This window comes from Myotis lucifugus, unplaced genomic scaffold (genome assembly GCF_000147115.1).
Source record: "Myotis lucifugus unplaced genomic scaffold, Myoluc2.0 scaffold_1, whole genome shotgun sequence".
NCBI lineage: Eukaryota > Metazoa > Chordata > Mammalia > Chiroptera > Vespertilionidae > Myotis > Myotis lucifugus.
Genome location: NW_005871049.1, coordinates 2823443 through 2849717, shown reverse-complemented (window position 1 = coordinate 2849717; position 26275 = coordinate 2823443). Strand labels below are relative to the sequence as shown.

The 26275-nt window shown below is 37.5% G+C and overlaps 1 protein-coding gene across 16 annotated transcripts in view; it reads right to left on the bottom strand.

The window, feature by feature from the left end:
• The window catches only part of LOC102432355 (uncharacterized protein KIAA1109), a 149990-nt gene that overhangs the window by 82912 nt on the left and 40803 nt on the right, over positions 1-26275 (bottom strand). For 13 of the 16 annotated variants that reach the window (XM_023754145.1, XM_023754122.1, XM_023754094.1 and 10 more), the window contains 14 exons: positions 24209-24364; positions 23880-23977; positions 22088-22266; positions 21814-21920; positions 20465-20673; positions 17365-17592; positions 16447-16584; positions 12809-12988; positions 10539-10667; positions 6706-6825; positions 5754-6034; positions 4419-4669; positions 2371-2629; positions 373-1210 (listed from right to left, as the gene is read on the bottom strand). In XM_023754145.1, the coding sequence (XP_023609913.1) occupies positions 373-1210; positions 2371-2629; positions 4419-4669; positions 5754-6034; positions 6706-6825; positions 10539-10667; positions 12809-12988; positions 16447-16584; positions 17365-17592; positions 20465-20673; positions 21814-21920; positions 22088-22266; positions 23880-23977; positions 24209-24364 (3173 nt within the window). Of the gene's footprint in view, positions 1-372; positions 1211-2370; positions 2630-4418; positions 4670-5753; positions 6035-6705; positions 6826-10538; positions 10668-12808; positions 12989-16446; positions 16585-17364; positions 17593-20464; positions 20674-21813; positions 21921-22087; positions 22267-23879; positions 23979-24208; positions 24365-26275 lie in introns of those variants that run through there. The other 3 variants (XM_023754109.1, XM_023754118.1, XM_023754146.1) reach the window with 3 other exon arrangements.

Here is a 26275-nt window from a genome sequence, read left to right as displayed (position 1 = left end):
CAAGTGAATGGAACTGAATTTGCAAGAGAAGCAGTTATGGATTAGAACACCAACTATCAAAAAACAATTTCAAAATTTATTTTTAAGAGACAGAAAATACGGATTCACAGACTTGATCCTAATCTTAAGAGTACAGTGTATATAGAAACTATTACATTTATTGACTAACATTGTGACTATCAAATCTAACTATTCCTCAATTTTATATACTTCACTTTATAATTCCCACCACTAACCCTGAGACCTACTATTATACATGAAGCCTTGATTTCAGAAAGGTAGCTAAAATGACTGAGTAATTGTGAAAACAACTTCAAAATCCATTTTTCTAAATAAATATATCAGTGTAAAAACTAATGATTTGATTTATACCTTAAAAGTTGGAACAGAGAACTGTTCACATGATGATGAACTTTCTTCACTGGTTGGTGTATCCAGATCAAGGGGTCGATGGAGGGAGGACTTGGAGGTCCTTTTGTGTGTTGGGTGCTTCACTGACCAGTTAACCACCTGGAACTGAGTAAGGTAAGTCTGATAGCAACTCATCACTGGTTGCTGAGAAGTGATCTGCTCGCTCTCTACTGTTTTCTCACCCTCTACAATATACAGATGTTCTATAACATCATCTTCGCCACCTAGTGCAGAAACGAATGAAGCCTGGGAAGGGTGAGTTTTGAATGGCAGAGTTCGGGGATCCTGAATGCTTTCTCCGTGGCCAGTGAGTGGTCCCTCGATACTGTGGTATATGGAACCCCTACTGTAGTCAATCTGCTGGGTCTGCTTTTTCTTCTTTTTTCTACCTGGATAGGTCCCAGGGCCTTCGTCACTGCTAATAGGCTCAAATTCTTCAGCGGCAGAAAAGTAGGCTTCACTGTCAGCCATTGACATGCTGGAATCCATTGATCGATATTGATGGAATGAATTAGAGTCTGCTGATGGTGTGTATGGAAAGGAACCGAAACTTCTTCTCTGCTTTGGTGAGTCCAGTACATTCTCATCACTTCGGGAGACATCACTACTAAACTGGACTCCAACTGTGACTGGCTGCTTGTCCCCATAGAAAGCTGCAGTCAGGCTCTTGGTACTTCCAAGTCGGGTGGAACATACAGAGGCTTGTCGTTTCAAGGGAGACCGCAGAGGGGATTGACCTACTGACTTATCCTGAGTATTAGGAGACACGGGGCTATTTCCTGAAATTTCTGTAGGAACACTAAAATAGAAAACAAAGCTATTACCTTTACTGTATTATCATATCATTTACTCTAAATATAAAGAAAAGTAATTATAAAATCCTTTTAGTCATTTTAATCATTTATTTTACAAACAAATGAAGAAAATCTAAAATTTTACAATAAAATAGCCATACAAAGTAACAAAACAATGTGTTCATATCCCAAATAGTTCCCAAAAATGAGGAAGCTTAAAACAAAAACAACAATAAAACTTAAAGAAACCCATGAATATTATCTATCCATAATCCATGAAAATTAATCTATTCATTAGGTGGTGTTATTTTTTTCATATCCTTTAAAAGCTTGTCCAAGAAAATGCACCAGAGACCTTTGATTAACTGAGAGAACTTAAAGGAAAGAAAAAAGTCACAGATAACCCTAATACTTCTAACTTTGGCAACTGATGTAGAGGTGCCATTTACTGAAGCAAAGCAAGCTGACCATGACAGGCACAAGGCCATATGCCAAGCTTGAGGTCACTGTGTAACATCCAAGCAGATATATCAAGAAGGTAACTAGGCTTAGAGAGACAAAGGTTTTGCCTGGAGTTTAAAGATGTGAGCTACAGATCATAATTGAAGCCAAACAGAGACCATCTGGGGAGACAGTATGGAGAATGGAGAAAAGGGCACAGAGTTTTGAGGGACAGCAACATTTCATAAATGGCCACTGTAAGAGGAAGAAAAAGAAGGGAGAAAAAAATGGAAGACGTGGAAACAGAGCCTGAGAAGGACTAGCTGAGGGGAAGGGGGAGAACCTAAAATGTGCCATCAAGTCAAGAGGAAAGTGTGTTTCAAGAAATGAGGAGTCAACCATTATAGAAAGAGGAGGACAAAAATATTCGCCAGTCTAGGATAATGCCCAAAGGTTAACAAGAGTTCACTCTAAGAGGTCGAATAACAAGAAATATTTATTATCATTATACTTTTCTGTATTTTCCTAATACCTGTAATGAATACATATGTACTACTTTTATAATCAAAGAGACAACAGCAAATGGACATTTAAAAACATGTTCAAGAGGAGAAAAACATTTTCTACATTAGGTGAGGTGAGAGGAAAGTAGTTTTTCTGGTCACAATTTGAAGCAATTATAATCCTATTGTGAGCAGGTTCCCGCATCTACTTGGTAACTGACCTCACTGGGCCGTCATCTCTTTTCATTCCATGCAGGAATTCCTTCTGAGGCACGGGGTCATCAGCCACAGAAGAGGGGCTTTCCTTGTCCGCAGCCAGTAAAGGCTGGGCCGCACTGGAGCTGCTGTTGTCATCTGAGGACGAGGACGAGCTGTGACAGCGCATGGGGACCTGCAGGCTCAGGTGCTGAGTCTTCCTCTCCACTTCCATTCCTCCTGATTTGTTCTCCCATTCTTTCCTCTTCATGCTGTTCACATGACCTACACCAACCAACAAAAGCAAGTTATGTGAACATAGTAATTTCAAAAGCAATTTATGAATTACATGGCAACTTAATTCAATTTCTTGTTTTGAAGTATAATCATTTTTTAAAAGCACAAGTATATAATTTCATAAAGCAAAGTATCTACCTAAGTGTGGATCCAGAATCCACAGACAGTGAATTTTTGTCTTCTTTTTTTTTAACTTTTATTTGGAAAATTTTCAAACTTACAGAAAACTTTCAAGAATAAGCACAAAGCCACCACATATCTTTTACTTGGAATTTCCCAAACACTTTGCCCCATTTACTCTATTTACATAATACTTTTTGAACCCTTGGAGAGAAATTTGCAGACATTGTGGTCTTTTACCCTAGATATTCAAGGGCTTACTTCCTAAGGATAATACATAACCCCCGTATAGTTACTGACTTAACAATTTAGTATTTATAGAGATTACTACCACATGCTTTCTAATTTTCTCAGCTAAACCAATAAGGACTTTTAGAGCATTCTGTCCCCTCCAGTATAGGATCCAATCTAGGATCATACATGACTGCATTTGGTTATCATGTTTTCTTTGATCGGGAACACATCCTCAGGTCTGTGATAAGAGCCCTATGAGATTACGTGATGGGAAGGGGCTGATTCTAGCTTCTGCTCAGGCATGTACGTGGCTATAGACTTCACGCACCTTAGTCTCAGTGATGAGACTCAGTTTATTCACTATAAACCGGTATGATATGCAACTCACATGGTAGTTTGGGGATTAAGTGAGAAAATGCCTGTGTAAATCTTTAAAAACAACATTATTCAAATGTAAGTAGGTAATAGTATAAGAAGACAATTTAACTGAAGTTAAATTGTACTTAGCAACTTTCTTTCCTTCCCATGTCAAGAAGTTTTGGTGTTTGCTGATTTTATAAGATAATCTGCTCTTATAAGCCAAACTGCTAAAGTCAAACAACCTTAAAATAATGTGTACACACTTCTATCTTACTATTCAGTGAAAAGTCACTTAAACAGGAATTAGGCATATGTAGATATGTAGTCCAGCTCTTTCCACTAAGGCAGTGCTAAGTTAATGGTTTTGAATGAACAAAGGAAACAAGACTAAATATTGGTGAAATATTAGGACTTTTCTACATTTCATTTGTTGACAGCATAGAAACTTAAGCAATAATTATTACACTTAATTGTAGGAACATACAACTAAGAAACCCAGAGGAAAAATCATATCTGAAGTCTTTAGAGCAAAGATACAAGATAAATCTAAAACTAATATCCAGTGAATACACCATTCACTGCTCATACCAAATGCATATATTTGCAGTTATCCTACAGACTCTATGGGAAGACCATACTTCTCTTCTTGACAAGTTTAATTTTAGAGATAAGAATATTTTGCCAAAATAATTGAGAACAGGGGGGCCAATGGTATAAATATTACTATTGCTAAGTTTTCCTATTGAAGTGAACTGGTAAAACAACCGTTACTTTAAAACATAACTATTCCTAAGTGTATCTGTGGAAGCTGGCTCCCAGGAAAAAGATGACATAAAAGGAAATATTTAGAATACGTCTGGATGAATAGTGGACCTACTTTTGCCTTGCATAAATCTGAAAAACTCACATCTTACCTGGCTTTAGCTCAATCACCTACAAAACAAAGCAGGCTATGAAATCCTACCTCCGAGACGGCTCAAAAAATGGAATTGCACACAGTAACAGTGAACTCCTCTCAGATGGCATAGGGATAAAGATGAAAAAGATTAGCACATTTCATTACCATCTACCATTTTGGGAATTTCCTTGGTAATAATCCACTCCCCAGGCTGCAACAGAGACTGTCCGTAGTACATGTCCGACTCTGCACTCGTGCTTGAAAATGCAGAGCTACTGGATGGTGTCAACTCTTCAAGCCTGAAGAAATCTAGGCCAGTCACTGTGCCACCAAAGAATCTGCAGCCACCAAGACAGCCACACTTGTGCCTGCACCTCTTATTCCTCAGGGTGTCATCAGGCCACAAAAACCACAGCCTGAACAGAATCCCAAACAAAAAAAAATGAGAAACAGCAATGGAACAAAAACTCATTAAGAACAGAAAAACTTTTTAGCAGATAATTAGTAACACATAAGTTAATTATTAATATTTGTAAAAGACACGGTAAACACAAAGGTTCATTTTTACTGTGATATGTCTTTTTAATCATTCTGCCATTTTAAACAAACAAACAAATGAACAACAGTCTCACCATGGTAAGTGAGATGGAAATAAGTAGGAACAATAAGAGACATATAGCATACATTAAAATAAACCAAAGCGCTAAGAACAAGCACATATAAAAATAATTTAAATCCAGTTTAAAAAAAACAGTAAATATTCTCAAAAGGACTAAAAATTTTAAACTTTAATCTAAAAAATGGACAAAACTATTAGTATAGATTATGTTTAATAGATTTGGGCATCTGAGAGCCTATTTCACATGGCATATTTAATACACCCAAAATATTATAAATATGGGCCAAGTAAAAAATTATTTCTTAATCAAATCAAAATAATGCTCTATTTTAGAGGAAAAAATTACAAATATTTTGTAATTATTACTCTAAATGAAGTATTAAGAATTGAGATAATATGGCCCGGCTGGTGTAGCTCTGTGGTTGAGTATCGTCTTATGAACCGGAAGGTCATGGTTTGATTCCTGGTCAGGGCACATGCCTGGGTTGCGGGCTTGATCCCCAGTGTGAGGCATGCAGGAGGCAACCGATCAATGATTCCCTCTTATCATTGATGTTTCTACCTTTCTCCCCCTCTCCCTTCCTCTCTGAAAACAGTAAAAATATTATTTTAAAAAAGAAACTATACTTTTCAGAAAACACTAATAAATTAATGGCCTACATGGTCAATAACTTTTCTGGTTATATCAGAAATTAATACACGTGCTCCCAAAAATCCTTGGAAACAAATATCCACAAAGGCACCCAAAAAGCTGAAAGTCAATGAGTTACTATGTAGGGACACAATCATATTAGGTCTTTACTTAAATACTCTGATTCCATTTCTAACAGTAAAACTTCCTCTATAATTATCCAGCAATTTTCATCTTAAATTTCACTTACCTCTTAGTTCTGGCATCGTGAGTTTCTAAGAAATGTCTCTGTGCCTCATGTTTAGAATGATGATCAGCTGCCAGTGCAATATCAACAGTGATTAGTCCTAAGGTGGCCGAGCCAGCTTCTAGCCAGTAGGCCCTCCGCAGAATCGCAGGCTGGAGCCCAGCTCTGGGATTATTCAGCTGTTCGATGTACTGTCTCACTTGGAAGTCCTGAATTGCTGCGCTTATCCCTTCCCCAACCGACTGGTTGTGGAGATTACAATTTGCAACCCGGATTGCCCCCATCTAAAGTTGAATGAAGAAAATGGAACAAAACTCTAGTTTCTGTATTTTTTAGCAACTTAGAATAAACTACATAATAGGTAATTATTTCAAGTTGCATAAAAGAGAAGAAAAGGAAAGGAAAAGGGGGAAAGAGCAATAGCAAAAATAAATGTAACAGAATAAAAACATTCAATTTAAGAAAAGGATAAAAGGAACATAGAACATGGTCCAAAGAAAAACAAGAGAAGGAAGAAAGAAAGCTAGAATAATAAGTAATAAAATCTTAACAAAGCTTGATTTTTAAACAGTAATGCACAAAGCAGAGGTGGTAAACAAATGTTTTCTGGAGCCAGGCAGGAACCATAATATATAAAACCTATAAGCATTCAAAATCCAATCTTTGAAAAACATTACCAGTCCACTTCCCTGCCATAAAGAAAGCTACTAGTCTATATCTCTGCCACAAAGTAATGTTATAATAATTCAGTTAGAGTAAAATAGCAGGAAAGTATGCCTTTAAAAAGTAATACTGGAAGACACCATGAATGAGTTGAAAACAGCTATCTCCTAGAATTCTGTAGTATTTGGTCAGATGGCAAATTATAAATGTGTGTTGTATTTCAAGAAATAGAGGTCTGGTTTGGTAAAAAGGAAAAAGAACTACACTGGCCAAGAAACAGACAAACATGTACCTTTATATTTGTAGCACAGCCATGCTCCACAATATAAATATCAGCTCCATCTACCGCTAAACGAGTCATGGTGTATTTCAAATCATTTGAAGCTGGACAGGGGCCAGGAATACAACTCAACTAAAATGGAAAAAGATGGAATAATTAATTCTATTTAAACACACAAACAAAATTCTGATCACATGTGTATTTTTTAAAATCAGTATGTTAAATTTCACTTTTTTATAATGATAAACAAAATCATCAGCAATTAAAGTCTTTCCAAATTAGAAAACTAATCACAAGTAACTATGTATGATTTTCATTTAAAAGGGGCAAGTAGCAAGTTTAAATGGACAGAATATAACTTGTGACTGAAACCCAAAAGGAATCATCAAGGTAAACAGTGTTAGAGGTTTATAAAAAATGTATAGTCTAAAGCTGTAAGATTTTTTATGAGTCCTCCATACACATATATACATACTTGTTTTATACACAACCACAAATACATCAACTGTGAATTTTATGGTACTATCTAGGACAAGCCACACAGATTTAATTTAGCTTTACTCCTAACACACAGACTTGTCATGTCTAGGTTGGACAAAAACATACCCGCCATCTACTTCAATGAGCTACCGGGGCAATGGCAGCCCTGAGTAAGTACTGGCCTAACAGCACATAACTGCTTGTTAGTGGCAGAGTGCACTATAAGAATATATTTCCTCCACACAAAGTAGACCTAAAACAAATAAATCTGAAATAACAGGAAGCATGCCCTAGCCAGTTTGGATCAGTGGACAGAGTGACAGCATGTGGACCAAAGGGTCCCAGGTTCGATTCCAGTCAAGGGCATGTATCTTGGTTGCAGGCTCCTCCCCGGCCCGGAACCTGGTCAGGGCTCATGCAGGAGGCAACCAATTGATGTGTTTCTCAGACACTGATGTTTCTCTGTCTTACCCTTTCTCTTCTATTCTCCCTAAAAATCAATGGAAAACTATTCTCAGATGAGGATTAACAACAACAAAAATAATAATCTATATATATAAAAGCCTAAGCGACTGTCCGACCGTTCGACTGTCCAACCGGTAGCTATGATGCGCAATGATCACCAGAGGGTAGACGTTCAACGCAGAAGCTGCCGAGTGACAGCAACTTTGCAGAGTGCCCTCTCACACTCCAGGACCCCTCGGAGGATGTTGGACTGCAGGTTTTGGCCCATCCTCACTGGCCAGGCTGAGGGACCCCACCTGCTGGAGGGAACTCGCTCATTCCACAGACGCCCTTTGAGCCCTGGCCCCGCCCCAGGTGTGGCCGGCTGGGGAGGGACCCCGGGAGGTTGGCTCCTGTGCGTGTCCAGCCCATCTTGCCCAGTCCCACCCTGCCACCACCTTCTAATTAATTTCCTTTAAATGTGCATGAATCCGTACACCGGGCCTCTAGTAATAAAATAAAATGACAGAAAGCATATGAGTTGCATGGCAGAGCAGCTGACTGCAAAGGGACATGAAGGAACTGAAGGTGATAGAAATGTTCCAGGTCTTCACTGGTGCTAGTGGTTACACCAGTATTTACTACATTCGTCAAAATGTGAAATGTACAACTTTAAAAGGGTAAATTGGGCACAGACAATAGGGTGAAGGCCTGGGGCAAGGGGCCGGGGATGGGCAGGAGGGGGTCAATGGGGGAAAGGGGGGGACATATGTAATACTTTCAACAATGAAGAATTATTTTAAAAAATGTATACACATATTTATGTGCGAGCCTGTGTGCATGCCTGTATATTGAATACACACACACTTGTAGAAATATACAGTCCATAGGGGAGGGAGGTGTTGTTTACACGTGGTATAAAAAAAAGGTGAATTTATTGCATGTAAATTATGCCTCAATAAAACTGAATGTGACATAAAAACTTTGAGTCTAAAAAAGAAAAAAGGGCCCTAGCCAGTTTGGCTCAGTACTTAGAGCACTGGTTCTCAGATTGAAGGGTCATAGGGTCGATTCTGGTCAAGGGCATTTACCTCAGTTGCAGGCTCAATCCCCGGTGCCAGATGGGGCTGCATGCAGGAGGCAACCAATCAATGTGTCTTTCTCACATCGATGTTTCTCTCTCTCTGTCTCTCTAAAAATACATTGAAAAAATACTCTTGGGTGAGGATTAACAAAAAAATAATAAAAATAAATAAATAAGAAAAAAGGGAGGAGACGCCTGTAAGCATGTGTGAATTATCCATAAGAAAGTAACTGGCCCTAACTGGTTTGGCTCAGTGGATAGAGCGTCGGCCTGAGGACTGAAGGGTCCCAGGTTCGATTCCGGTCAAGGGCATATACCTTGGTTGCGGGCACATCCCCAGTGGGGAATGTGCAGGAGGCAGCTGAATTGATGTTTCTCTCTCATCAATGTTTCTAACTCTCTATCCCTCTCCCTTTCTCTCTGTAAAAAAATCAATAAAATATATTTTTTTTAAAAAAGAAAGAAACTAACCGGCTGACAAATGATTAAGGAACTAATTTCTTGGGGCCTGGCAATGTGCATAGAACAGGAAAAACTAATTTTTTTAATGTTTTTATTTATTTCAGAGAGAAAAGGAGAGGGAGAAAGAGACAGAAATATCAATGATGAGAATCACAGATTGGTTACCTCCTGCATGCCCCCTACTGGGGATCAATCCCACAATCCAGGCATGTGCCCTGACTGGGAATTGAACCTCTTTGGTTCATAGGTCAACACTCAACCACTGAGCCACACTGGCTAGGCAGGAAAAACTAATTTTTATCACAAATTGTAGCTATTTCCATTATTGTTGGTAAATAAGCATGGGTTATAGATTTTTTTGGACATAAAATTAAAAGCAGGATGAATCACATTCAATTATAGTAATATATTAGCAAACAAATATACTTTGTATAGCAAAAGAATAAAGAAAGACACACAGGAAAGAAAATAGAAAAACTAAACAATAGTCATCTCTGTATTATAGAATAGGGTAAATTATTTTTCTCTTTTGAAACCAGAGTTTTCTGGGTTTTCTGAAATGGGCACACTTCTCCCTGCCCCCTCCAAATGCTCCCCACCCCCAAATTCATAAGGAACAGTATTTACTACAAAATAACAGTCTGCCTGTCATTGTCACAGCACCTTTTAAAGGTGCTGTAATGACCAAGTCAAGGTCATGCAATGTTGCAGAAAGAGCATAAATGAAGTCAAGACAACTGGCAAATGCCCCACACTGCTAATCACACTGCAGAAGAGAGGAGTCTGCAAACAGTGTCATGCAAGGAATCTGAACTTCCTCTGCCTTCAGTTTCTAATTCTCTACACAAATATAGAGCTAATCCCAAAGACTCAATGCAATCTGAGTATTGACAGCAAACAGGTAAGAGATAAGACATAACTTTCATATCTCCATTTATTTGTGAATGCACGTTTTAATAATTACCTCATATTTTATTTTTATTTTTTAATTGACTTCAGAGAGAGGGAGAGAGAGATAGAAACATCAACGATGAGAGAGAATCATTGATTGGCTGCCTTCTGCACACCCCCTACAGGAGATTGAGCCCACAACCTGAGCATGTGCCCTGACTGGGAATCAAACCATGACACCCTAGTTCAGAGGTCAATACTCAACCAATGACCACACCGGCCAGGCAACTATCTTATATTTTAGATACTTACAACTAAATAACAACTGGCTACGATTTGCAAAAGTAATTTTATTAATTTAAAAAACTGAACTATAGTGTTTACTTTGTGCCTATGTGCATTTGCTTTAAAGCTGATATTTTAATCGGTCATTTTAAAAAGTTCATAAATGTTTGTAACGCTGCTATCCTATTGGTCAACATACCTTGGATTCGCAGAACCGACGATCAAGTCCATGTTGACATGTTATTACTGACTTGGGTCTTTCCAGTTCATACTCCCGACACACCACATGAAAAACAAATGTCTGACCCCACTCCAAGAGACTAGCCAGCTGCAAAATAAGCAGTACAGTTTGACAACATGTTAGCACACTTAGCAAGCACTTGGAGCTCAAAAGCTAATTACGAATATTAACACAGCCCTGACCAGTTTGGCTCAGTGGCTAGAGCATCGGCCTGTGGACTGAAGAGTCCCAGGTTCGATTCCGGTCAAGGGCATGTACCTTGGTTGCGGGCACATCCCCAGTAGGGGGTGTGCAGGAGGCAGCTGATGGGTGTTTCTCTCCCATGGATGTTTCTAACTCTCTATCCCTCTCCCTTCCTCTCTGTAAAAAATCAATAAAATATATTTTAAAATAAAAAGAATATTAACACAGCTTGAAAGATCCCAAGCGCCATCTTATACATGCTGCTACATAATCCACTTGTTAGTCAATATCATGATTTTTCTACCTTGACATCATTTATAAACTTATGTTACTTTACATTCATGAATGACAAACTATATTTCCAAAATGAATTAATTTCAACTGAAAAATTCAACTTCTAAAGTACTTTTCTTCAAGGTCATATCTTCCTTCTTATATGACTAATCGGAGTCCTCACACCTCGAATTCTCTACCTAATAATCAATCAAGCTTTGGTGTGAAATTTGAGTATTTAATTATCATATTGAACTACGATTTAGGGAAATCAGGTATTTTGAAGATTATGTTTGTTTATGTAAATAAAAGCTTAAGTAACCATATAGCAACTCTTCATCATATCTTAAGATTTTAAAAAACCCCAAATTCTATAATTGATTAGAGTTAGTAAACACACTGAGACATGGTTATACATATTATCCCCCCTAAAAAGTACATAATTTAAACTATTGGAAAAAATGAATTTTGCTTTTAAAACAAAGAATGGCATAAACATTAAAAGCACCTAAGGAATCATGAATCTCACAGAAAACAGTGATGCCAAGACTATAGGGCAGAAGAAAATATTTCATTTTCTAAGAAATGCAATTTATAAACATGTGAGAGTCTAGCAATCCTTAGGTTAAAGGAATCGTATCTAGTCTTGCAGGATCGGCATAGCTCATTAGAAAACAAGCTTTTGTTATATGCTTCAGTTTTTACTTGTAAATGGAGAGACAGGAAATGGTGGATATTAAGGATAGGCTAGTTATGAGGCCAGAGAGCACTGAATATTTTTGTCCATTTTTATACATTCCATTATGTTTTTTGTATCCATTTCTATAGAAAATATCCCTTTGCAATTCATTCATTTTCCTATTTTTAGAATCCTAATTTTTGCTGTCTCCCAACAATTTATTTCAGATATAGAAGATACTTCGATTCATTATTCATCTTGTTGCTACTACCAACCTCTCAATTATGTTTCATACCCACTCTGTAACTTTTTATTAAAATTGAGTATGTACATTTCTGCCACATTTCAGTCTTTTGAAATGCCAGATAAGCATGCATTTTATCATAAAGATATGGCTCAACAGGTGAAATGTTACAGTAAAATGACTAGTCTACTAAATTTCAGTGGTCCATTTCTAGAAGTAAGTAATCTTTAAGGCCTCTGAGTCTTCTAAAGACACAGTGGGATGGATGGTGAAAGGGAGGGAGAAATTATCCAAAGGATCTTAACTAGCCCTCTAAGCCAGGCTTACTCACCAGTAAATTCTTACCTATTTTTTAAACCAGTACCCCACATCACTAATAAGCAGGTACAAATGATGGTATCTTGCTTTGAGACATGACAAGTAAAGAACTGTGCTACCTAATCCTTAATATCATAAATGCTAAGAAATACACAAAAAAGCAAAATTTTTAGAAAACTTATTCTATATATTGGGAAAAGGAGATTATTCCGACAGTGGAGAATCATATAATATAAGCTTAATAATACATATATGTGCAATATATAGCTCAGCCTAAGTTGTTCCCATAGAAAGTCTCAAATTCTTTAAAGTACTATGTAGAACTATCCAACATTACACTCATCAATTTCATGTGTCTCAGAAAAATGAAATTTGTTTCTTATTCATTTATTGCTAAGAAAAATTGTGAATGGCAGGAATCAGAATGTCATTAGTGGAAATGCAATGGACATTCAAAAACTTGCTCTTGGGGTAGTGGGTGAGTGGAGGAAAAGGAAAAGAATGTAGCAGATAGTACTCTGACACTCGTACCTGTGGTGCCGTGACCTTAGCTGTGAGGCTTCCAGCCTGCACGTCAATTAGCCATGCATATTCTAGGGAATCGCTTCCCAAAGGAAGACCTTCTGCTGAGAACATGGCATGTGCTCTCAGCTGGAGACCGGACAGATTAATATGACCTTCCTTGAGTGCGTCATCTACAGGGGGTCGCTGCTGAAAACAAGAACAAGGTAGTGAGAAATACATACAAGAAAATCGCATTATGATTTCTAGTTGTTTTTTCCCCAGAGACGAACAGTAAAAAAACATGCTATCTGGACAATAAGGCTTCAGGATTCACAAGCCCCTGACACGCCTTTTACCCATGAAAGTCTGAGTAAAGCTTCTGCAGTGACAGTATCCATGAAAGCCCAGCTACAAAGCAAGACAGCAAAGTCCTACAAAGAACATCGCTCTTTGAGTGGTCCCTGCCTTAAGGAAGAAAAAGAAACCCAGACTCTGACTGGCAGGAAATACAATGTCTTGTGGGAAGGCAGGAATCATGAGATTAAAATATTAAAAAGAAGAAAATAACAGGGAACAATAAAGATCATTAAGACCATAAAATGAAAAACTAGGGCAGGAAGCCATCTTCCATATAGATTTTGTTAGTAAAGGCATATTTTATCATGTTCTTGTCTCAAGAACATGATATGCTACCAAGCACCTCACACCTCTCCTTGCAACACTTTTAACACTTGAAAGTATTTATCTTAATGGTAATTCCCTCCATATTTCTCTCTCCACCAGTTGACTAGGGTAAAGACCATTTCTGCCTTGGTCATCAGGTATCCCACTGCACCTAACTGAGTGGCCACAAAAGCAGATACTACTGACCGAGTACCTGCACAGAGGACCTCACCTCAGGTCTTCTCAGAGACACCAACACACGGCTATACACTGAGACAGTTCACAGATATTTCCCAAGCGAGTTTTACTAAGGCAGCCTTCTCAGTGTGGTGTGCAGGCCAACTTACAGAGTTAGTGTTCCTTGTTTCAACACATTGTGGAAATGTGTTCTTAAAAAAATTGTTTTAAGGAGAAAGGCTAAAAAATCTAATTCATAAGGACTTCTTAGAAGGAAGTTTCAAATTATGACTATAATACACCTCTAGAACTTCTAAAAATGTTTTATTTTATTTTCATCTAAGTTGTGTAACAGTATATAAAATCGCTTAACTTCTCCAGGCCTCGGTTTCCTTGCTTTATCTGAGGGAGTTGGGGAGGATGGTCAGTAAAGATTTCTTCTGGCACAGAGAATCCATAATTCTCAGTATAAAATTTTTCATAGTTTTTTTTTTAAGCTTAAAAATACATAGGGAAATTGGCCTGTCCTAAAGGTGTAGCCTCCCTAGTACACTAATAAAGCTTATATTCGAAATTTGTATTATGGGTTGCATCATGTTATAGGGTAAATGGTATCCCCCAAAAGCTATGTTCAAGTCCCAAGCCCACGTACCTGTGAATGTGACTTTATTTGGACACAGGATAGGGTCTTGGCAGATGCAATCAAGTCAAAATGAGATTACATTGGATTAGGGATTCCTTCTTAGACATGTTTTAGTAAGAGAAAACTGGGAACACATAGACACATGAATGCCATATGAATATGGAAGCAAAACTTGAGTGATGTGTCTACAAGATAAGTAATGCCAAGGACTGCTAGCAACCAGCAAAAGCTAGGAAGAGACAAAGCACATCCTCTCCTGCAGCCTTCAGAGAGACCATGGCCCACCAGCACCTGGTTTCAGACTTCTAGGCTCAGAACTGTGAGAGAATGAATTTCTGTTGTCTCAAGCACCCGAAGTGGGATACTTTGCCACAGGAGGCCTAGGAAACCAATATGTGTCATAAGATGACCATGAAGTAGAATGTGTAGTTTCCTAAGTCGGACACAGTAATCTATCCATCGCTTTAGATCAGGGGTGGGGAAGTCCAGTCTGTGGGACTTGACCTCTCATAATGAGCTCAATAAAATGTTTTTTTATATCTGGTCCAGTCTTTTGAGAATGTAGTGATGGAAATAAAAGTTCAAGTGTCATCAGGTATTCATAAGAAACCAGATATTTAGCTAAGATTCTCAGAACTCAGCCATCAGGAGACACTTCCCTTCACCCTTATTAATTTCCTCAATAGATTGAAAACAAGGAGATGGGCTTCCTCTCCACACACTCACCTCCCAGAATTTAAAAAAAAAAATCAACCAATTCTAATGATCCGCTAATTAGAGAGAGAAGAACAAGAGTTGTTTTTAAGGTTCCTGCAGCAAGCTAAAATAAAAGTGCTGTGCACGTGAGATCTTTCTGATGATAGCACAGTGCTGCATCTTGATTTCAGTGACAATCTATATGGGGTGAGTAGACACACAACTATGCACACCCACTGCACCAATGTCAACTTCCTGGTTTTGATATTGCACTATAATTATGTACAAGGTCAACATGGGGAAACTGGGGGAAGGGGATACGGGGACTCACTGTACTAACTTTGCAACTTCCTGTGACTCTATTATTATTTTGAAATAAAAGTTTTAAAAAGGAAGCACATTTTGTGGCAAAAGAAGCATGTAGTATACTATGTATATATGAAAATATAAATTAAAATTCTATGTAGAAAAATATAATCATTGCCGAAACCGGTTTGGCTCAGTGGATAGAGCGTCGGCCTGCGGACTGAAAGGTCCCAGGTTCGATTCCGGTCAAGGGCATGTACCTGGGTTGCGGGCACATCCCCAGTAGGAGGTGTGCAGGAGGCAGCTGATCGATGTTTCTCTCTCATCGATGTTTCTAACTCTCTATCTCTCTCCCTTCCTCTCTGTAAAAAATCAATAAAATATATTTTAAAAAAAAAGAAAAAGAAAAATATAATCATTTATGGCAAAACAGTGAAAAGGGGGTAGGCTATTAGAAACAAGATGATCAATTACTACACAGACTCCATAGTAAGTTATTATCCATTGATAATCTGAGGTATCAGATTCACCTTCCCACTTACATATTTCCCTGGCCTTGTATTAATCCATTTATATTTCTAAAAGTAGAGAAGAGCCCTAAAGTAATGGTAGAAAGAGAAGCCATCTGTCATTAAAAATTAATAATTATGAAGTGATAATCTACCCAGGAAATAAATTATTCCCATTTGATGAATATCATTGGCTCTCTTCCAAAAGAGCCCCAGGGATACAGTGAAAGCATTAACAAAGTATCCTGTAGGTATGTCAGATAAAAAAAAAATAAATCATTGGCCATGCAGATATGCATGTTTTGAAGATTTATGGTACTGGTTGATATTAATACTTAGGTTGTGATTGTCAGCAGAATCCACCAATATTTTCTACATTTTTCCCTTCCATAAGTAAATGAGAAAGTTATAAAGTATTTCTTTCCATTTCTAAAAACAATGGATATAATATATGATTGTCTGGGACCACATAAACAGGGAAAGCGGAAAGATAATGAAACAGATTCTTGGAAAACTCTCATACATCCATACACACATACAAAACTTCTTACTATGGTTAAATGATAAGTCTCTAGTTTACAGAGCAGTAGCCTCCATGTAACACATTGTTTTCACCCTATAAACAGTAACAAGAAATTTCTAAATCTCTACACGACTCGCTTTCACGTTACCTGATAGTTGTCACTGACGAACACACTCAGGGGTGACAGCACAAGCTGCAGCATGGTCTCCCTAAATCCTTTTTTCATTTCAAAACACAGTCTTTCCAAGAAAGCTGTGGGACACTCAGGACCATCGGCAGTTCCGTGCTAAAGTCAAACAAAACTCCATAATCAAAATATAGAAAAAGGCGAAGACCAGGGAAGTACAAGAAAATAAAAACTGTATTTATATGATTAAGAGATTTTGAATTTTAAAAAGAGAAACAGTGCTTTACTGACAAACACAAGTTACTGGAACCCCAGTTAGGACATTAGGTCCACTAAGCACACAGGTGGCCTCTCTGCTGTGCAGCCCTAGGCACATGACATGCAGCCGGTAGGCAGCCCAAAGCTCAGGGCCACCCACCACATCTGGCCTGGACCCATTGGCCATGGGTTCTTTGGGGAATATAATCCTGTTCCAAGTCAGCCCCAACAGGCCCACAAGTCATCCTTAGAGTGAACCAGGATTCAATGCTGGATCTGAAACTGCAGGGGTACAATTCCACCTCCAGGGTCAAGCCTGAAGCTTGATTTTGTAATAGGTCCACCATGAGGCCCCAAACTGGTCTGGAGTTGGAGATGAAGACTAACAAAATGTAAAATCCTAGAATATCCTTCAAGCTAACTATAAACATGTCAAAATGTTCTGAAGTTGCACAGAACAACAAAGAAGAAACACAAGTGAAAGGAGAAAGAGTAAAATTATAAATGAGCAAGTAATCACATTCTGAAGAAAATAAGCTAGCTTTATAGAGATAAAAGGATAAATTTAGAAGTTTTTAATCTGAATTTTTCTATAGTTATATGTGTGCGCACACATACAGTTTCCTATGCTGGGTGAATTTCACATGATATTCCAGACTATTTTGATAAGTAAACACTTACAATAGGCAGACGCCCATGAACTTTGTACAAATTCACAAGCACGGTAATATCCCAAGGACGCAAGGACAGAGGATGAATTGACTTGGCTGAACTTTCGTTTTCCTTTCTATCACCTTCCATTCCGACTGCAGTCCATCCAGAGCTGGATGACGTTGACAGGGACAGCACCGGACTTGAAATAACCTCTTCAAAATCCATATACATGTCATCTTCCCCAAAATAGTTTTCCTATAAATATTAAGAACAAATGGCTATCAAAAGAAATATGTAACAACAACTTTTCACCTTACAGCCTAAAGTTTGTAAACTAAGCATCTCCCTAACCTATTTTATTTTATTAAAAGCATCTGGTCTGTTTCCTTAAAAATGGAAAAAAGGATACACATATTTAAGACATATGCTTACTTGGATGCTTATCAAATAAATATTCTATAGCAAAAAAACAAACAAACAAACAAAAAGTTACAGAAGTTTATGTAGTAAAGCTTCATGATAATACCACCTCTAATTATAGCAAAAACTTGCAACCTACATCTTAGAAGAAATCTTTGGATATTTATAAGGTTCAACAGTTGTCAACTGTACTTCTCAGAGCGCAGAGGAAATAATACTCAGAGACATCCTTTGGGGGAAGCAGATCACTTCGCTGAAAATCAATTTGGCTACATCCAACTGGCTGAATACTACAATTCATATATTCCAGTTGGAATATTTATCAGGAATGTTTTAACAGTTTAATAAGAATGTCCAATTTTGGTTGTTGCTGACAAAACATGTTATAAAACAGTTACCAAAACTTCCTTTCACATAGTTCATCCTGGTTTCTTATGCATTAATTAGTGTTCCCACTACTAATAATATTCTGTTTCTTTGCATCAAATTTTATTTTTAATTAAAATATTTTTCTTCCCATTTATTTTGTATTTTGTCTATTTGATCTGTCAGTATTAATCAAAAGCTGTTAAAATATTCCTGTTAACACTGTTAACTATATTTGTTCAATATTAGAAACAAGTCAATGTTTGGTAAATTCTGCATTCTGGTTATTGACATTTGTTTTCTGGCTAAGATTCCAGACATCAGGTCAATTACTATCTTTTCATATAGTGCCTGGACAATAAAAATCCAAAACTACTGACTCACAACACCAGTGCTTTTTCCTCTGTTTCCTGCCTCTAAATAATACAGGTCCTACTTAGAATCTGCTTGACATGAGATTTTAGGTACCTTCTAAACCATTCAACTAGCACTTCTCCTCCCAGTCTTGGCTAGCAAATCTTGACTGTCTTTCCCTGACCAGCCTTAACCATCCCAAACCTTCCCAGAACCTTGTGTGTTACAGGTTCTGCTAGCTAAGCATTCGCTATCCCAGCCTCTGCAGCAATGAGACCACAAAAGGGAGTGTGTAAGGAAGCACTGATGAAACTAGACTCACACACGGAACGCCACTGCCCGTGACTATTAGGGTTTGGATAATTAGTCTCTCTTTGGTTGTCAGATGTAGTAAACACCCAACATGAATTTGAAAAATCTTGGGAAAATGCAAAATTCATGATAATAAGTATGTCAGTTTCACTGGATAACTGCTCAAGTCTCCGGTAAACCTCTCAGTGATAAGTGAGGATCTGGAAGGCTTAATTACCTATGCAGAAGAGTAAATCAGTAAAAATTATTGATGACTTCTGGTGACTTTTTAAAAGTATGAGCTGAATATTAAAAGGATAAGAGAGACATCTAGAAAACTGATGAAGTCCTCACATATTGTTCTTAAAGTAGCCTCTCTTCATAAGCATGTTAAAGACACCAACCTCTAAGTGCTCTCATACTGTAGTCATTTAATTTCAGTGAAAGAATTATACCAAAATTCATTAACACTTGATTTAGTCCTTACTCAAAAAATAAGTGCATATTTCTTCAGAACCTAAATTTGTGATATTCTGAAATAAACTTACTTACATATATTTGCTTCAAATGTTAAGATGGAACTCCAAACAAACCTTTGATTAATTACCATGAAATAAAGTTGTCCATTTTTAATCGTTTCACTTGAAGTAGACTTTTCCTAGTACCAATTACCCTCAGATAAGAAATTAACTTATACTTACTGCATTAAGTACAATGTGTTAAAGTTTGTCCACACATGTCTGTCCTGCTTTATCCCTCCTAACTTTTCTCCTTGAGAGCAGATGCAATATCATTTCTATCTCTAGCAGCTAGCACAACTCCTAGAACATGCTAAATGCTCAAAATAATGATAAACTGAGGAGTACACTACTTTAATAAATAATTTTATAATTGAGTCTAGTACTATCTATACTATCCTATAAATAAAAGGCTAATATGCAAATCAACCGAACGGCAGAACAACCAGTTGCTATGATGCACACTGATCACCAGGGGGCAGACGCTCAATGCAGGAGCTGCCCCCTGGTGGTCAGTGCGCTCCCACGGGGGGGCGCCGCTCAGCCAGAAGCCGGGATCATGGCTGGTGAGTGCAGCAGCAGCAGCACTAAAGACCCCTCGGGGGATGTCCGACTGTTGGCTTAGGTCCCGCTCCCCAGGCGCAGGCCAGGTTGAGGGGAACCCCCCCCCAAGTGCACGAATGTCATGCACTGGGCCACACACACACACACACACACACACACACACGCTAGAGGCCCGGTTCACAAATTCGTGCACAGATGGGGTCCGGCTGGCCTGCCCCAATGGGGGTCCATCGGGGGTGGGGCCAGCTGGGGGAGGGGCCGAGAGAGGCTCCAGGGCATGTCTGTCCTATCTCTCTCAGTCTCGATCAGCCGAACCCCAGCAGCAAGCTAACCTACCGGTCGGAGCATCTGCCCCCTGGTGGTCAGTGCATGTCATAGCAAACAGTTGAGTGGCCTTAGCATATCATTAGCATATTATGCTTTGATTGGTTGAACAGATGACCAGACACTTAGCATATTAGGCTTTTATTATATAATCTATTCTCAACATATATAATATATTCTCAACACTTGAAATCATCCAACTGGCTATTGCAAATGGTCTCAGTTTCAATTAGATATTAACTGCTTTGCATATATCTAAAAATATGCAAGTTCTTTTAAAAATATCATACCTTTATACAAAAAAAAGCATTTAATAGTGGTCCATAGAGAGTTATCTGAGAGTCTGGGGAAAGTTCCATCTCCACATGCAGTTTATCAGGTGGCAGCTCGGAGGGGTCAACAGGTGGGCGGGAAGAAGTAGAGGGAGAAGAAATGACTCGGTCTGACGTCTTCTGGGATGGCCTCAACACAGACAGCATTGTTTCTTCCATTTCTGATACTGGGATAAATTCGGAAACAAAAAGTTTGGTGAAGGGAGGAAAGGGCCTCTTAGAAATTCTTCAAGGCAAATATGAAAGCAATTAACTCTGATATAATACATATAGCATAACTGAAAACAAACCTGAAAAACTAATAATTAAGAATGTAAAATAGAACAGACTTCATTGAAATATGTGCAGAAATACATGAATCAGACTGCACAGACTCAATGAAAAATTCCTGTTAACATCAAGTCCCTGCAACATAAATTTGGGTCATGATTAGGCTTTAATTATACTTGGGCATTAAAGTACAGTGGTTTTCCTTTAAACAGCTATTCAAATACAGTGTGATGTTACCAAGCTCCATACATAAGAACAATTTTGAAAATTATTCTTTAAAACGTAACTCACTGGAATAATACAAAGGAATAATCACTTGACTCTAATTCCATTTTGGACCCCAATTATAAGGGGCATTAGCTTCAGGATAACTATGATAGTTATCAAATGCATTAAAGAAACTAACACTTCACAAAATCAAGTACTTTAAATATGTAGTTTGACATACACATTGTTGTTATTTCAGCTCTGCTGCTTCTAGAGAGACAGACCTGAGAAAATTAGATAATTGCTTTTTCTGAGCATTTCTGAGCATATTTCCTCAACTCTACAATGATAATAAGAATGTCAAGCCCTGACCGGTTTGGCTCAGTGGATAGAGGACTGAAGGGTCCCAGGTTTGATTCCGGTCAAGGGCATGTACCTTGGTTGTGGGCACATCCCCAGTAGGGGGTGTGCAAGAGGCAGCTGATGGATGTTTCTCTCTCATGGATGTTTCTAACTTTCTATCCCTCTCCCTTCCTCTCTGTAAAAAATCAATAAAGTATATTAATAAAATAAAAAAAAGAATGTCAATGTCTAGCTCATAGTTGTTGTAAGGATCAAATGAGATAATGCAAGCCAGGAAACAGCTTGGCCTACTAATTTATACATAGTAAATGCTCAATAAAAGTTAGCTATAATTACACCAAAATCCTTAAAAGATTTTAATGTATACAATTATGTCAAAAGAACAAATGCATTTTTTTTGTATCTTTGATGATTATCAGTCATAACACCAGATGTTTCAAAGTACAAATTATATAAAAAACACTTACATGATTGTTTTAGCTGCTCATCTGCTTTCTGTGGGTAAACTGGATGCCATGTATAATCGATTGTAAGCATGACACTTGGGACAGTCCAACATTCAACCCAACCAGCCCTTTAAGAGTAAAGTATAAAGTTTCTAGTCAGGTACTTATTCCTTTCATTATATACATACAATAGGTGCAGATAATCAAAGTTATTATTATTCTTAGAAAGACTCTGAAGAACAGTTTCTCCACATAGTAACACAAAATACTTAAGTCACTCCTGTTAGGTACTCACTTTTCTTGAGTAAGGTTCCGCCATTTGGGTTTAACTGTTTTCTGGCTGCTCTGACACTCAGCAGGAAGACCAGTGTCATGAGTCATTTTATTTGGGTGGCAATTCTTTACCAGCATAAATAATGAATATTTACTAGGGTGACAATCTGGTAGAAACAGATGAAGATCAACATCTTCTCCCTAAAAAATAATTTATAATAACCCACAGTAATAAAATAGGTACATAAACATGTTAAGATACTATTTACAGCCAAACCTCTCCATAATAATCCTGAGAATAATTTTTTTTTAAAAAGAAACCATAAATTCCAAATGGCAGATGTAACACTGAACAGTCAGATGAATAACTGGAGTAAGATTTTACAGAGTAAAACTAAATTCTGATTACAATATTAAGAAAAAAGTCAGGATAATAAACAGCATAGTTGCCACAAAACAGTAAAAAGATTATCTTCAGCCCTAGCTGGTTTAGCTCAGTGGATCGAGTGTCGGCCCACAGACTGAAGGATCCTAGGTTTGATTCTGATCAAGGGCACGAACCTCAGTTGCAGGCTCAATCCTATGCAGGAGGCAACCAATCTATGTGTCTCTCACATCGATGTTTCTCACCCTCTGTCTCTCCCCATCCCTTCCACTCTGTCTAAAAATCTATGGGAAAAAATATCCTCAGGGGAGGATTAACAAAAAACAAAAACAAAAAAAAGATATCTTCAATGGGTATACATGGATATTTCACATATAATTCAGTAAAAAATAAAAAATTGTCTCACTAATATAAGCTCAAGTGAAATATGTTCTGTATTTTTATTAATTTTTAAAACATGATTGTCTCTTTTAATTCTAATAACTCTTGATTCTTCAATTGGCTTTTAGGAATTCTGAATTGGTATATCAAAGGATCTTCATTCAGCTTCACTTCTGTCCTTTTATTAGTAGGTTCCCTAATCTTTTTCATCCTGATGCCTAGTTTCTTAATAAGCAGCACAGTAGAGTGCTTAAAAGAATAGAACCCTAAGCTTTGTTACCTGGGTTCAAATTCCACCTCAGCCACTCACTAGCTACATAACTAGTTACGAAACTCAGCTCCTCAGTCTCCTAGTCCATAAACGCAGATAATAATAACACCTGCCTCAAGAGGGTTGTTCTCAGAATAAAATGAGTGACCACAGATGAGCACTGGCACATACAAAATAATTCACAGGTATTAGCTGTTATTATTGTTGTTATTTTTTATCACATAACCTCCATCAATACTACAACTACTACTGACTGCTTGTGCCCTAAAATTAGGCGTTCCACAAAATTCTGACTGCATATGAGCTGGCTTTTAGATAAAAATAAGAAAGGTATTTGTGGCTATTGCTTGAGTTTGTAGGTGATTACAATGAGGAATGACATATAGGGAAGTATAAAATCTAGTGCATAGACATAGTAAACATTAGAGCTAGAATGGGTGCTTAAAAGAACATAGATCAGCCTCAAAGGTTAAGAAATAATCAACTCGGAATTGTTTCCTTATTGCCCCACTTCTTGGGGAAAGCTGGAAAACTCAGGGGAATGGCAGAACACTAGTCAACTACAAAAGAGGGACAAGGGCCATTCTGTGCCACAAACATTAGTGAACAATGGAGGAAAGCTAAACTACTTCCGGGTGGCCAGGGGACAGAGGTAGAGGGATGAGGTGGGGGTGGGGGGCTGAAAAGGGGGGCAGGGGTAGAAATAAAGATAAGCTTTGGGAAATCCAACTTACTAACAAACTTTGTGGGATAAACAATGCATCCAACTATACGTACTCTTAGGGAGAACTTGGTATTACATGTAACTGGAACGAAGTCGGTAAACGGCAAAGAGAAATCAATATTTAGTGTTTCTCCACAGGCTGCCAGATATACTACAAAAAAAGAAAAAAAATTCTTTTAACTTCAATAAATTTTTAAACCTAAACAAAATTAAATTTAGTCTATATGTTTAGTCCAATACAAACTCTGAAATAATTCTCTGAGAGTCTCACAAAATAATGGGAAAAATTCCAGTATCTATCACAACTATACAATCAATATCAATTTGTTGGTATTTGTCTTAATGAACAAAATACTCAACCTAATTTTTTTAAAGTTCTTACCATTTTCCTGTTGTTTAGTGGAACAGTCAATCCAGTTGTGTTGATTAGCAGCCCAAATCATTTCAAATTGATGAAACATGATTTTAAAATTCCATGTATATGGAACAAATGAAAAAATATCTGGAGCATTATCACTAGACCAGTCTTGAATTAAATCTAAAGTTATCAGGATGGGAGATAGAAATTAAAATTAAGTGAAATTCAGAAAACAAATTATAAAAATTCTAACACCAGTAAAAAATCTATTTTTCATTTATAACTAAAAAGAACTCTTATCCTGAAATATTAAAAGGTGATTAAAGAAACTGTAGAAGATTAAAGAGAAAAACATCATCTGTTATTCACTACCCACACATCCAACACTGAGGATACATTTCCTTCTAGTTTTTTTTCTATGTAGATTTTATACTATCTTATATCCTCCTATGAGAAATGTATGCTTGACTATTTTGTTGTACCCTCTCCTATATATTTTTTAATATATTTTTATTGATTTCAGGGAGGAAAGGAGAGGGAGAGAGAAAGAAACATCAATGATGAGAGAGAATCACTGATTGGCTGCCTCCTGCACACCCCCTACTGGGATTGAGCCTGCAACCTGGGCATGTACCCTGACTGCGAATTGAACCTATGACCTCCTGGTTCATAGGCTGACCCTCAATCACTGAGCCACCCCAACTGGGCTGTATATTTCTTTTGATCTCTTTCTCTCCCTCCCTGTTTCTGTCTCTTTTTGGGGGGGTGCGGGGAGGGCAGCTTGATAATTGGTAACTGGAAGATGCCACCTCATTTAATTGAATTTCTTAAGTGTAATAGGGTTGACCATTTTTCCTGTTGTTTTATTCATTAAACAAATACCAACAGAGTGTCTATTGTGTGTCAGACTCTATTCTAGACTCTGGTGAACAAAACACAGACTTGGCCTTCTAAGAATTTACAGTCACTTATTTTTGTTGATTTGTTGTACTGCTAATTTGTATGGTCTGGTTGTTGATTTCAAAATTGTGTTCCTATAATTAGTGAACCTATCCTTTGGTATCTTTATTTTAATCTCAATAGGTAAAAGCTCCTTACGTTGATGTTTCTCTGTCTCTCTCTCCCCACCCCTGCTTCCACTCTCTCTAAAATCCAATGGAAAAAATATCCTCACTCCTTGGGTGAGGATTACAAAATAATAATAATAATAGGTAGCTCTAGCCAGTTTTGCTCAGTGGATAGAGCACTGGCCTGTGGACTGAAGGGTCCCGGGTTCAATTCCAGTCAAGGGCATGTACTTCAGTTGCAGGCTCCCAGACCTGGTCGGGGGGCATGCGGGAGGCAACCAATTGATGTGTCTTTCTCACATCGGTGTTTCTGTCTCTCCCTCTCCCTTCTACTCTCTCTAAAAATCAATGGAAAAAATATCCTCAGGTGAGGATTAAAAAATATATTATAATAATATTAATAGGTAAAATTAATTAAATATTTAAAGTAATTTTTTTAATTTTAATGGAAATTTATACTAAAAAATATTAGATTCAATAATGATATCAGAAATCAAATTTATCTCATATAATATCATAGGAACTCATTTAAAATTCAATGTACATAAGTTTGTGCAAGATATTAGAAATTCCTCTTAATAAAATAATACATTTAATATCAAAAGTTATAATAATTTAAATTAATAATAGTAACATGTAGAGTTTTACTATGTCAACAACAAAAGGCATATGGCTATTAACTTGGTCTATGAATAGAGAAAATTCCACTTATTAATTTTACCTTAACTGTATTTTTGTTTAATTTAACAAGCAAACACAGTGGTTCACCATACCTTATAGTATCTCTACTTACTTCTACATGCCACCTTACCTAACAAATGGGACGCATCCCTACCTTCTAACTATTCTGTAGCACAATATCTAGCAGCTGGGAGATGCCCAAAAGCCATCTCTGGAACTAACCAACTCCACAATACAAATTCATCATTCATCCAGCTGATTTTATCACTTTTCTCTCTCAGAAACGTTTTTGATTCTGCACTTTTACTCAAACTATTCATCTTATCTAAAATAAATACACTCT